Below are 12,433 nucleotides of genomic sequence, written 5' to 3' on the forward strand. Positions count from 1 at the left end.
TTTATACTAAATTCGATATTGTATTTTTTTCAAACAAATATCTATTAAAGGGTTTTAAAATGTCTTTTTCGTTATATGTCACAAAGTAGAACAAGTTGAGAAAAAATACTGTTACGTCATGTATCACATGACCAATCAGAAATGGTGGACATGTAACTATTTTGACAGTGCTTGCTCGTTACCAAATACAGGTCCGTTCTTTATCTGATAAGACATTTTAGTGATTTGGATCCGTGTAATATTAACACAAATTGTTAGTCTGCTTTGAATACAAATATATGCAGAAATTAGCCCTCGAATGATTACGCATTAGGTCTTTATTTACACCACATCCTGCTTGGCTATCGTTTTACCTTTGCAGAACATGACAATAAATATTTCACAAGAATCTCATTTCTTTTCATGAGCAACAGCTAACATTTTTTAAATTGATTTAAACATTTGTTTATTAGTCGACTGTTTATTTTGATCATGTTGACAGTTTAGGAATGAATGGAAACAGTCTCTTTTTATCAAGCATGAACACATGACCATGGCCTGGCTTTTTAATGTAAATAAACTCTGCTCCCACTACAAATACTCCAGCAATTCTTGAGATTGTCTGGCAAGCTATTTTCTGATTTAATGCTATCCTGACATGTTGGAAGTCCCCAAAAACTATATACTAAACATGTTTTGTAAAATAACTAAATAATAGATATTTAACCAAATGTAAATTCACAAATTTTTATAGAAGACAGGATTGAAATCTTGTGAAATTTTTGGAACGTTTGTAAATATGTTGCATGAGGAGAACGAGGGAGAGTACCCATTATCCAATTCATTTAAATGATGCATGTGTGTTGATTGAACGGAGGATTTTTTTTCATTGCTTCAGCTTTTTAGAACAAGTATTATACTCGGCGTCACATAAATAACATACTGTTAAAATTGGAATAAAAATATTTTCTAAGTCTTTATTGACACCTACCGTCGTTTAAATTGTCTTAAATGACTTGCTCATTAGTTTAGCCAAACGGCTTCTCCCTAAACAAGTTGCTTATTAGCTTAAATCATGCGTAACAAATCCTTACGGGAAAATCCCATACTAATATCCGCCATGTTGGTTTCTACGGGACGATTTGTTTACAAACGAAGTTCGTAAGTTCCTGTCGAACTCTGGTGACAATCGTCTGCTTGATCAACTTCTCGGTATTGTACGTTGTTCGCGTAAAATAAATTCGAGATATCTGAAATAACGCCGAAATGCATTCTGGGTTCTTCGGTTTTTGGACAAACCATTTAAACGTAAACAACATCTCCTAGCAACCCGATCACTGTAAACATGGCAGACTTTTTACAATGTAAATATTGGCACCGAGAATTAAAATCTGACAGGAATTTAACGATTCAATGTTTAGGGAGAAGCCGTTTGGCTAAACGAATGAGCAAGTCATTTAAGACAATTTAAACGACGGTAGGTGTCAATAAAGTCGTAGAAAATATTTTTATTCAAATTTTAACAGTATGTTATTTATGTGACGCCGAGTATAGTATGTTTCTGGTTAATTATTCTTAGTAAAATACCCACTATAGGGTGACATACAATTCCTACTTCATCAGTATTTAGAATTAATTGGGACACCCTTTTGACTTTTATCAGCCCAATTATATCAATGAAATGTGAGGCTGAAAAACTAACTTTCAAGCTCTTCCCTCATAGTCCAAATATTAACTTGAAGGTAATTTTGCTCAGATAGTTTGTAAATTCATTCATTCATTGAAGACCCATGGTGGCCTTGAGCTGACATTTTTCATCCTGGTTTTATTGTTCTCTTTGTCATTTTCACCATATCCACTCTCATTACATTTATCAAACCTTTAGCCTCAGGCTAGTAAAATTACTTAAGCTATTGAAGGATTTGTTTGCAGAATGTATCTTGTCATTCGGATCACATACATAAATCTTGATGTGGTGGGAACAAACTTTAAGAGCAGTGGTTGGGAAGGAAATTCTGAGAAGGCCATTTTTGAAATTTTTTTTGATATTCACAATTTGAAAGGATCATTTGATTAGAAACCATAAAATTTTTCTTATATATAGATGAAGGGCTTTTTCCAGCTGGAAAGGGCAAGTGGCCTATAGGCCCTTGCCTTCCCAACCTCTGGAAAAGTGAAATAAAGAAAATTTAGAAATAATTAATATTTGAACAATTGGTAGTGGTTTCATTGCCGGGCTAGGTAATGTTCAACTTTACTTGTTCCATAAACTAGTGTGCCGAAGTCATACAATGTAGATATCAAACCCAGACAGTTCAATGAACCTCCTTGGTTGTCTCTGGATAGCATGCTTACCTCAAATGCAGTTGTAGGTTAGAGACCAAGCATTGTCACAAAAATTTGTGCAAGTGTGATGGCATGCATATCTGCAGGATGTTGCTTCTTTAAGGTCAATACTGTCAAAGAAATTAAGAAGAGAATGGGACTGGAGATTGGTCAAGGTGTGTGGAAAATTTTACTGGATTAAATAGATAAGGACTAGACTGACAAACGTGGAGTCCAACCCTGTCTGCTGCATCAAGCTTAAGGTTGTCATTTAAACAGTCATGGTCGGGGGGCCACTAAAGGCTCTTTTACTATTTCAGAAGCTCTGGGGCAAAAGAAGCCAAATTCTGCATTCTTGTCCTCTTCTGACACCTTTTTTATACGACCTAAAAAATTTGTGGTTGTTAATTGGTACATATATGGCACTGTTGTCATTGTCCATAGACACTTGGTCATGCAATAACTTGAGTACTAGTTGGTTAATCTTTAAATAAATAAAAACACGGTCTCAAAACACAAAGGAAGATTGCATTGATTTTTGGGGTTTTGCCCCAACAGTTTTAGAATCAGGGGGCCAAAAAGGGCCTGAAAGCAAATATTTCATGGATTTGACAAAATATACCAATAAAATCAATGATATTGTTCCATAGAATTTAATTTTTGTGGTAAAGACTAGAACTTTTCAGAAATTTAGGGCCAAAAACATGCATTTTCCTGATGTCCAGACAATAACTTGACTGTTAGTGAATGAACCATTTTCAAATTGTTTTACCAAGTGCCAAAAGGAAGACTGGGATTGATTTTATGGGTTGTGACTTGAGCCAAGTAAGAATGAATGATTGATTGATTGATTGTTGGGGTTTAATGCCCGAGCAGCAATATTTTAGCTATATTCAGACGATGAACATGAAATGATGATGATGATAAAATGAAAAGGGGATGGGGCACAAGGGCAATAGGGTTGACAAATTTAGATTGCCACTAGAAAATGGGAGGGGTGGGTAGGGTCGGGCAATTTAGCCCCCTGTGGCTGAGCGCAAAAGTTCCTACTCCTATCGAATACCACAGCAGGGTTCTTTAACGTGCGAGGAATGTGGCATCTTTCCCAACACGGTGCACCACTATGGTTTGCAGTCAGGTTTTCCGTATTATAGCCTGATAACCTCAGCATGTAACACGCCAGGGGTACCCCATTCCACCACCTGGGGCACACATCCCAGTTGCTCTGTGGGCAGAGCGCTTAGCCCGCGGCTAGGTTTCTGAGCACTATTTAATTGCCTTTTACGACAAGTTTGGTGCTGCTGCCGGCCTATTCTTTTGACACCTGGACCTGCACGGGGCGCCAAGTAAGAATAAGGGTCAGAAACAAGATTCCGATTTCTTGACGATAGCTTGTTTTAAATTCTGGTCTGATTTTGAAAATTTTATTTATTAGATTCCTCATGAAAAAAAATCTCTGCATGCATTTTTCAATCAGATTTCAGATCTCTTTACGGTTTTTCAGTTACAAGGGGTCAAAACAGCCAAAAAAATTTATTTTTGGTGCAATTTTGAAAAAAAGAAATTTATTGAGATTCTGTGTGAAAGTCCCAGCCTATGTACAAGAGCTTTAAGAAGTATGCCTACTAAACTAACCCTATCATATACTGGTTTTGAGTTAATGTGGTACTAAGTGATCCATGAATGCACCCTGAAGCAGACCTTTATACTGAAATTGAAATTCAAAATATGGTGCAATTTGTGTCCATAATGAACTGATAAGTTCCCATGTTTAGTGTGTCAAATACTAATATTGTGTCCACTCTTGCCTCAGGTGAACTGAGTTAAACTTGCTGCAATGGAACCATGCCACGCTAGGCGAAGTTTTTTATTTCCTTTGAAAAACGTAACTTTTTTGTGAAATTTTTTTGTTGAAAAATTGAATTTCTGTTGAAATTTACTTTGATATATATGTATCACTGTAATTTGCAATTGAGATAAACATGTTGTATTACATTTCTTTATCAAAATTATGATAAATTATAAAAATATAGGCAAGGTAGGGAAATAAGTATATATTCTTGTAATATTTACATAAAAATACAACCAATTATCAGTTTCTGTCAAAGGTGACTGCCAACATAGAACAAATAAAATAACTTGTGTGGGTCTGGAATGAGTCACTTCTTTTAGGTTTGAAATAGTAATGGCCGTTTGGATCTGATTTCTCTGGATTTTTCATGCCTTTATCAATTCACCTATATATGACTTTTCCATTCAACATTGGAAGACACCTTTGCAACACTTTTGATAATTCTGTGTCAATATAGAGTCTTAAGATCTATTAATAGAAATCCTACTAAAGTAGTGTTATACGATTTTGAGCTAGTCGCAGTGGCAAACTTTCGTCAGACACTTGGTGCAGTAATTTTCATATAATGCCAGACTGACAGGACTTTAATTGAACACTGTCCGGTGGTCTGGCCTTATGTCACTGAAAGACTAGCAGTAAGCAGGGTCTGTTTAATTCATCAAACATTATCATCCTAAAATGCTCGAAATATCTGCCACAGGACAATATACCATTATCAATCAATCTGACACTACAATGTGCTATCTATAATATCTTCTGTATGGTAATAAAATTCTTACTGAAAGCATGAACAAGTGTCTGTAATACATGGAACTATTTGGTCTTTCAGGTAATCTAGTTTCACGTCCAAATAATGGGCGACGCAGCCTCTGCAGCTACAGGAAGTACACAGTTTTCACAGTTAAAAGTAACTGGTAAGTGTTTTCCCATGTGTGGTAAGTGTTGATTACAGGTGCCAAGTCATGGTTAAAATTAAGCATGTAAATATAGTTGCATATCAGGAAACTCCCGCCAAATGTGGGAGACTTTACACATATGACTTACCTTGTGTACTCATCAACTTAAAATGTATTTACTAAATGATTTTGAATCTTTGCACAATGTTCATTTACATACATAGTACAAATGTATTAATTTAACTTGTGCACCTCATGTTATGAAGAAATTTGACAAATGCTTTCCTACATTTTCAAGCAAAATGAATTTAACCATTTGTCATCACTTTATGCCCTGAAAAGTATGCTGTGTAAGTGGTAACACAAAAAGTATTTACCTAATAACATTGAATCTGTTTGCAGTGTATATATACATGTATTGAAGAAGTGCACCTCCTGTTGTAGAAAAACTTGTTTTCCTAAGTCTTTAGAATGTTGAACTAACCCACTTCATCAACAGTTTATGCTAATGTACATTTACATTACTGTAGGAATCCACACTAATTTCTTTTTTTTATTAATTTTTTTAAGTTATTATTGTTTGTATACATTTTGTACATATGGAAGATACCTATGTGCTGACAAATATGACAGTGATTTCTATAGATTTGACCTAGCTTCAAACTTACAGTCCTTAGGAAAATCTGGACCAGTCAGTATATAAGGTCATTGATCAAAGGGCATGCCACTCTTTGCATTACTTTTATATTTTTATTCCTTGAAAGCATAAGCATTTGAATTGGTAAGTTCATTTTATATGACTGCAAAAAATTAGTACAGTACATAGATGTTTTGTGTCTTGACTATAACTTGAGTATTTATGCAAAAATGCATTATCCTAATGTTATGGTAATAATTTGAATAAAAATGTATGGATGTGACTTTACATCTACTTAATTTACCACAAGGTGCCATCTCTTTATATATGTAGGAAGGCTTTGACAGATTTTAGGGTTGCAACTCAACTTTCCAGAAATCAGGTCCAAAATGCATTTCCTGATCCCAAGATAAGAGGCATTATGTGATAGTACCCTTGTGTGTTAGTCCACCCATCTGTCTGTCAGTCCCACAACAGTTTCTAGGTGATAACCTGAGGATAGATAAATAATAATTTTTTTAAACTTTACACAATTGTTTAAAACCATTAGATTCAGGTTAAGTTTAATATTCATTAAATCCTTAATGAAGTTTTTGAGTTTTGAAAATTTTCCCATCCCCTTTTTTCACCATTATGTGGTCACTAAACATTCTATATAATTCATACATTTCTATTTACAATTTGATATGAAATAAAGACAAAAAAAGGTATGAATTATTTTGTCTTACATGTATGTAAAAATGGAATTACCAAATATCAGAAATATTTTTAAATCTGACTTGTACTTGAGTTACAGAGCATGGATCTCATAGAAATTGTAACATGAGGTGCCATAGCACAGAAGGATAGCTTGAATTGACCTTGGGGGTTAAGAGTATAAATCTCTTTGAAACACTTTAATTTAACCACCAGACACCTTACATGTACTACAAAAGGAAGCTGAGATTGAGTTTTGAGGTTAGGGACTAAAAGCAATAAAGACCCAACAATATAACTTCTGTGAAAGTGAATTGATCTACCATATTTTGGTGTATATTATGTGCATATTTTACATGAAAATTATTTCCAAAACATGGGGGTGCTTATTATGCATCAATATATAAGAATTGGCCATGAAATAAAAAAATTTAGTATGAGAAAAGAAATTGCATAATGTAAACAAACAATCCGGAAGTGAAATGTTACTGAAAAATTTTTATCAAATTATAATTCAAATACATCTTTAAGCATTGTTCTTCCCAGGATTTTTGGATAGCACTGTGTTCAGTGCATGTGACTTGTCCTTAATAGGTCCCTTGTCTTAAAGTGCCACTTCGTATTTTATGTATTATTTAAATATTGATCTGTGTAAATATTTTACCATTGCAGTAATTATAGCTTTAATACAGTTTTTTATACACCCGTCAAAGATGGAACATATGGTGTACCGTTGTCCATCCGTCCGTCCATCGTCCTTACTTCGGACAGTAACTCAAAAATACTTTCACCAACTTTAATGAAACTGTGGTGAATTGTTCATATCTGTTGACGTAAGCTCCCTTTTGATTTTTATAAATTTCAGATTTCTCAATTTCCGTGCTATGAATTTTTTCGTTAAATTTTTTTTTAAAGTTTTCGGACAATAACTCAAAAGCACTTTCACCAACTTTTTTGAAACTTTGGTGAATTGTTCATATCTGTTGAAGTAAGCTGCCTTTCGTTTTTTGTCAAATTTTACGTTTCTGTGTTTACTCTTAAACAAAGCCGGAAACGGCCAAGGTAATTTTATTTGTTGAAAAGTTGTTTAAAACAGACCATTTGTTATGATGATCGACTAATAAATATAAAAGGTACTTGGTAACCTTGTCAGAAAAGTGTATTTTAAACAAGGTAGAAATGCATGGGTGAAAAATCAAGACAACAAACTTAGTTAAAATTGAGGTAGCCTTGATAGTGCCAAATTTTTTTAGCATTTTTTATTTACTTTTTTTGGGGGGATATTCACAGTATTTCTAGTTGATCATATAAATTCATTGAAAGTATGAGGACAAGTTAAAAGGGCAGCTGTTTAATATTTTTATTTTTTATGTTTTACGCAAATATTATAAGTAATCCTTCACAAACATTTCCACTTATTCATACACACCAAGGTTCTTCATTGATGTTTTACCTGCAAATTTTTGCTGACAGCAGACCCATTGGAAATAACAATTTTCTATTTGTTTTGGGGCCTTTTATGAATGAAATGTTCACTTGATTAAGATCATTCTCTATTAAACTCTTTTTCTAGTCTTTCTGACTTTCAATATATAGATTTAGAATTATCTAACAGGTACATGTAATAGACAACTCTGGTCTTAAAATTCATGTTGCCATAATTTCAGGAAATCAAAAACAAAAATCTTATTCTTGTTATTTAAGGTTGACACTTCAGTTGTTTTGTTTTGTTTTATTGTTTTTTTTGTTTTTAATTACTATTATGTTAAAATGAAGTTTATTCTTGACAGAACTTTCATCACACTTGTGGTACTATTTTTAGACTTGGACATTTTTCTATCCATTATTTCACTGATTTTCCCGCCAAAGAATAATCAAGGGAACCACAGTTATAGCGGTAATCAAAAGAATGTAATCCAGGGACAAAGACCCAGCATGGAAAACAGACATACACAACAAGAACACGAAGTAAATAAAATCATACATACAAAGTAACAAAAGCAAATGAGTAACTCGGACTCCATTAAAAACTCACAGCATGGACCAGGTGCACCGGTAGGGTAAATGTGCAGATGATACACAACAACATGGCAATATAAACAAAAGTCAGCCATTTCCTTTTTTCTTTTCAAAAAATAAAGTGTAAGTATCTGATGGAATAAATCATGTTTGGGAATTAAATACATTCTTTTATAAGGTAAATCAGTTTCTAAATGTTGAAAACGTCTTGTGGTTGTGCAACGTTCAACCTTGCATTTATAAATAGCCACATGCTTTTGGTCAGGGTTGAGTTACCTTTGACCATAGTCAGTTTTGATTGGTTCAGTGCATGGATATTTGTATCTGATTGACACCTTCCTTAAAATGACTTTGTGGCCAGTTGGGGTGACTGACTAAGAAATTTGTTGGCAATGTCATAATCATGATTGGCTTCACACACCTGTGCAGTTATGCGTTGATCAACAGACCATAGCGTGTTTACTGCTATTTGTTGAGCTAATTGCCTTGTAGGATGCCATAAATGACCTTGGGGCACACATGTTTCCTGTCATTATTGATTTTTTATCCTCATATTAAACTTCATAGCACAGTGCTGATAGCGAAATAGCACTGTACAGAGGTCAATAGCACAGCGTTTAAACTTGAAAGCGCTGCGCTAAGGCCTGGGGAGAACACTGGTTTAAGTATTGAATTTTTAATGATATTTTCTTCAGATCATGTTCAAATGTTTTAATAACATGTTTCAAACAAAGGTTGTACAATATTTCCTTCTTATAAAACATGGTCAGAGATTAAAATGAAACAACTGAAAACCAAAAAGTAACAAAGTGCTTTTTTTTGGTCAAACCCTCCTTATCAAATGCTTTTACAGCTGAAAATTATTATTCTGATACTTATTTTGATTGTTTCTTACAATTTTCTTTCTTAAAAGTGTGTTTTTAGATGAATAATTGTGAAATTTGAGTTACAATCAAAACCGGAAATGTCCAATTTCTCAACTTCCAATTTTGTTTTATAAGCCATTTAATATATCCTGTGTCAATTTTATCAAGCTTCGAAATTACAATTATCCAATTTATGTAGCTACTGATCTTAAGATGATGTTTCAGTCTGCATATAAGTTTCTTTCCTTCACATTTTCATAGGAAATATCGCATCAAGGTAAATAAATTGACTGATCAAGTGCAAAATATCGATCTTTTGTTTTACAAAATTTTACTGTAGTCTAAAAAAACTTTCTTTCACACATTTAGACCTTCAAAATTACACTGTGCACAATATGTACATAAATGTGCATTATGCAAACACCAAAATATGGTGTATGAAATTGTACCATAGGGTGCCATGCTACAAAAAGAGAGCTGGGATTAATTTAAGGGGTTGTTTTTTACAATTAAAAAATTAGGGGCCAAAAAAATGCATGTTGAAGTTGAACATTTTGCTTGTGACACTACAATTACTGGAGTGAAAGTGTATGGATCTCTGTGATATTTTATGACAAGTCCCATGCCACAAAAGAAGTCTGCGATTGAAGTAGTGGTTGTTATGGAACCATTTAGGAATTGCCAGAAGCAAGCTTTTTCTGGTATCTAGACAATAAATGGAGTAAAGGTGTATGGATCTCTACATGGTATGAAATTTTTCTACAGACATGATTTTCATCTGCTATTTCAAATCCTGTTTTTACCATTCCATACCAATAAGAAAAAGAAAGTTCAGATGGATTTCAATGGTCATGGACCTTTCCTTTTAGTTATTAGGGCCTAAATGTGATCAGAAGCAAACGGTTTTATTAACTTTTTATAAATCACTTATTTATGTTTAATTGCTAATTTTAAAGGTCTTTGAACCCTTTCATTCTTGTTGGATTCTTATGCTGTGTCAAGCATTTATTCACAATCAGAACTTAGAGTGGTGTCATAGACAGGCAAGTGGTCCCTTATAAGTAAATTTGTCACGGCTCCTCGTTTTTTGATTTTAATGATAAGATATGCTGCTTCAATATTATATTAAATGAAGTTCATTTTTATTCATGCAAATACATGCAATTCTGTAAGTCAACAAAGATGATGATGGCCTTCCGAATTCTCCAAAATATATATATATAACTATAAAGGATAAGGCGGGGAGCGTCGATGTGGTGGGATATTGCATCCTGTTAAACTACTTTTATATCCAATGTCCGAAAACAAAATTAACTTCAAACTTTCTTCTTATTTTATGACTGGTTGATTTTTAGGATCTTAATGTAGAACCTAAGAAAATCAAATTGAAAGTAAATAGTCACCATTGCTGTTTGTATTGTAGAAGTATATATAAATAGTTGCAGTGCCTAGAATATGTGTACTGCTTATACCCGACAGTACATAGTTATTAGCTTGTATTATATTTTTGAATGGCTTATTTACAACTTTTAGTCAACTAAAGATCCATTTGCGATCATTATAACAGCTATGTGACTATTTTCTTAAGTTTCTTGTCTTCATTAAGTTCAGGTCTTAAGTTGACAAGTGTACTGACTTATGCGATATGACATGACGCTTCAGCTTCCCGCCTTATATACTCTCGGATGCCGGCAGAAATTTTCATATCCCGTGGGCATCTCAAAATACTCAAAAATGAGTAAATATATCCTAGCCGGCTCAATACCAAAACTATTACAACTATAAATTTTCCAGGCATAAAACTTTGAATAAGGATAACTAATTACTTATCACAATCTCGCTAAGGACGCTAATAGTAAACATGGTTACTTAAAAATAGTAACAGCAAATTTACTTTACTGTTTAAAACTATCAGATAAATATTTCTAAAACTATTAGACTTTGACTGAGATGTGAAAGAAACATTTCTGTTTCTTGATAGAAATAGAGATAACCAATATATCTATAAATAAAACTTCCGGTTATGCCGGCGTGCTGACAAAATGAAAGTAGTCAGTGAAATCCTAACTTTTGAAGATAGTGGAAAAATTAGCAACAGTGTGACGATTCTACTGATTGATTGATTGATTGTTGGGGTTTAACATCCGAGCAGCAATATTTCAGCTATATTCAGACGATTCTACTGAAGCTGCAAATAGCTTGCATCATTTGAAAGGTAAACATTCATCTTTAATAAGCACATGAAATTCCTTAATTTCAACAAAAATAACCCACATTACTCCATCCCATAAATCTCATTACTTCTGTTTTAAAACTTTATCAGATGAAACCTTTTCCAAATATAATCTAAATGTAACCACTTTGAGCTTATGATAATAAATATACTGAAAGTAGTATGATGTTAATCAAATATAAAGATATTAAAAGAACAAGGAATGTCTTCCTTGTGGCTATTACAGTGGTATTAAATATCACCAAGGCATTGATAATGGGACAATTCAAATGCGTCAACTACTTAGTTTGAGCATTTAAACAGAAAAAAAGACCATGTACATACACAGTGTAGCAAAACCCCAAAAAAAAATTTTTGAAAAGATAAGGAGTGACATCAGGTGCTTTGGAAGGGTAAGCATGTCCTGTTAAGCCAGTAGCAAGTGAGTATTATCTAGTAAAAGTCCAGCAACTATAATCGTGATAATGCAGCTACTGAACATGAGTCACAAAGGCATCCCATCAAAAACAATTCACACTTAGGGGATATAATTCAATTCTACAAAGTATCATGGTGTTAATAACATAATATTGGAGAAATGGTGGAAGATTATCTTAAATAGACAAATTAAGATTAACAAAAATCACTATAAAACTTGGGTCAATATCAACTATATGTGGAAAAATGCCAGAATGTTAATCTTGAACTTGATATAACATGGCTATAAATCAAGTGAAAAAAACTGACATGGTGTCAGTAATTGACCCTGAACAGTTAAAATGTACCCTAACTGTTCAGGGTTTGAACTCTGTAGTCATATCAAGCTGCAGCCAGCAAGGCTTCATTTTTGAACTTGTAGCCAAAAAATTAATGCTTTGATGTTAACTGGAACATGTAATGATATGATAAAGTTGCTTGATGCAATAACCCTTTTATTATATAGTAATTTAG

General features: G+C 33.5%; 1 protein-coding gene across 2 annotated transcripts in view; it reads left to right on the top strand.

Moving 5' to 3' along the window:
* The first annotated feature begins 107 nt into the window (after window positions 1–107).
* LOC148615935 (NEDD4-like E3 ubiquitin-protein ligase WWP1) overlaps window positions 108–12,433 on the top strand; it is a 32,605-nt gene continuing 20,279 nt past the window's right edge. The window contains exons 1-2 of one of the 2 annotated variants that reach the window (XM_088582592.1): window positions 108–191; window positions 4,986–5,070. In XM_088582592.1, the coding sequence (XP_088438718.1) occupies window positions 5,010–5,070 (61 nt within the window). In that variant the 5' untranslated portion in view covers window positions 108–191; window positions 4,986–5,009. The remainder of the gene's footprint in view (window positions 192–4,985; window positions 5,071–12,433) is intronic. The other variant, XM_088582593.1, reaches the window with a different exon arrangement.

This window comes from Perna viridis, chromosome 5 (assembly GCF_037379345.1).
Source record: "Perna viridis isolate PV_CMFRI_1.1 ecotype Kerala chromosome 5, ASM3737934v1, whole genome shotgun sequence".
Classification (NCBI taxonomy): domain Eukaryota; kingdom Metazoa; phylum Mollusca; class Bivalvia; order Mytilida; family Mytilidae; genus Perna; species Perna viridis.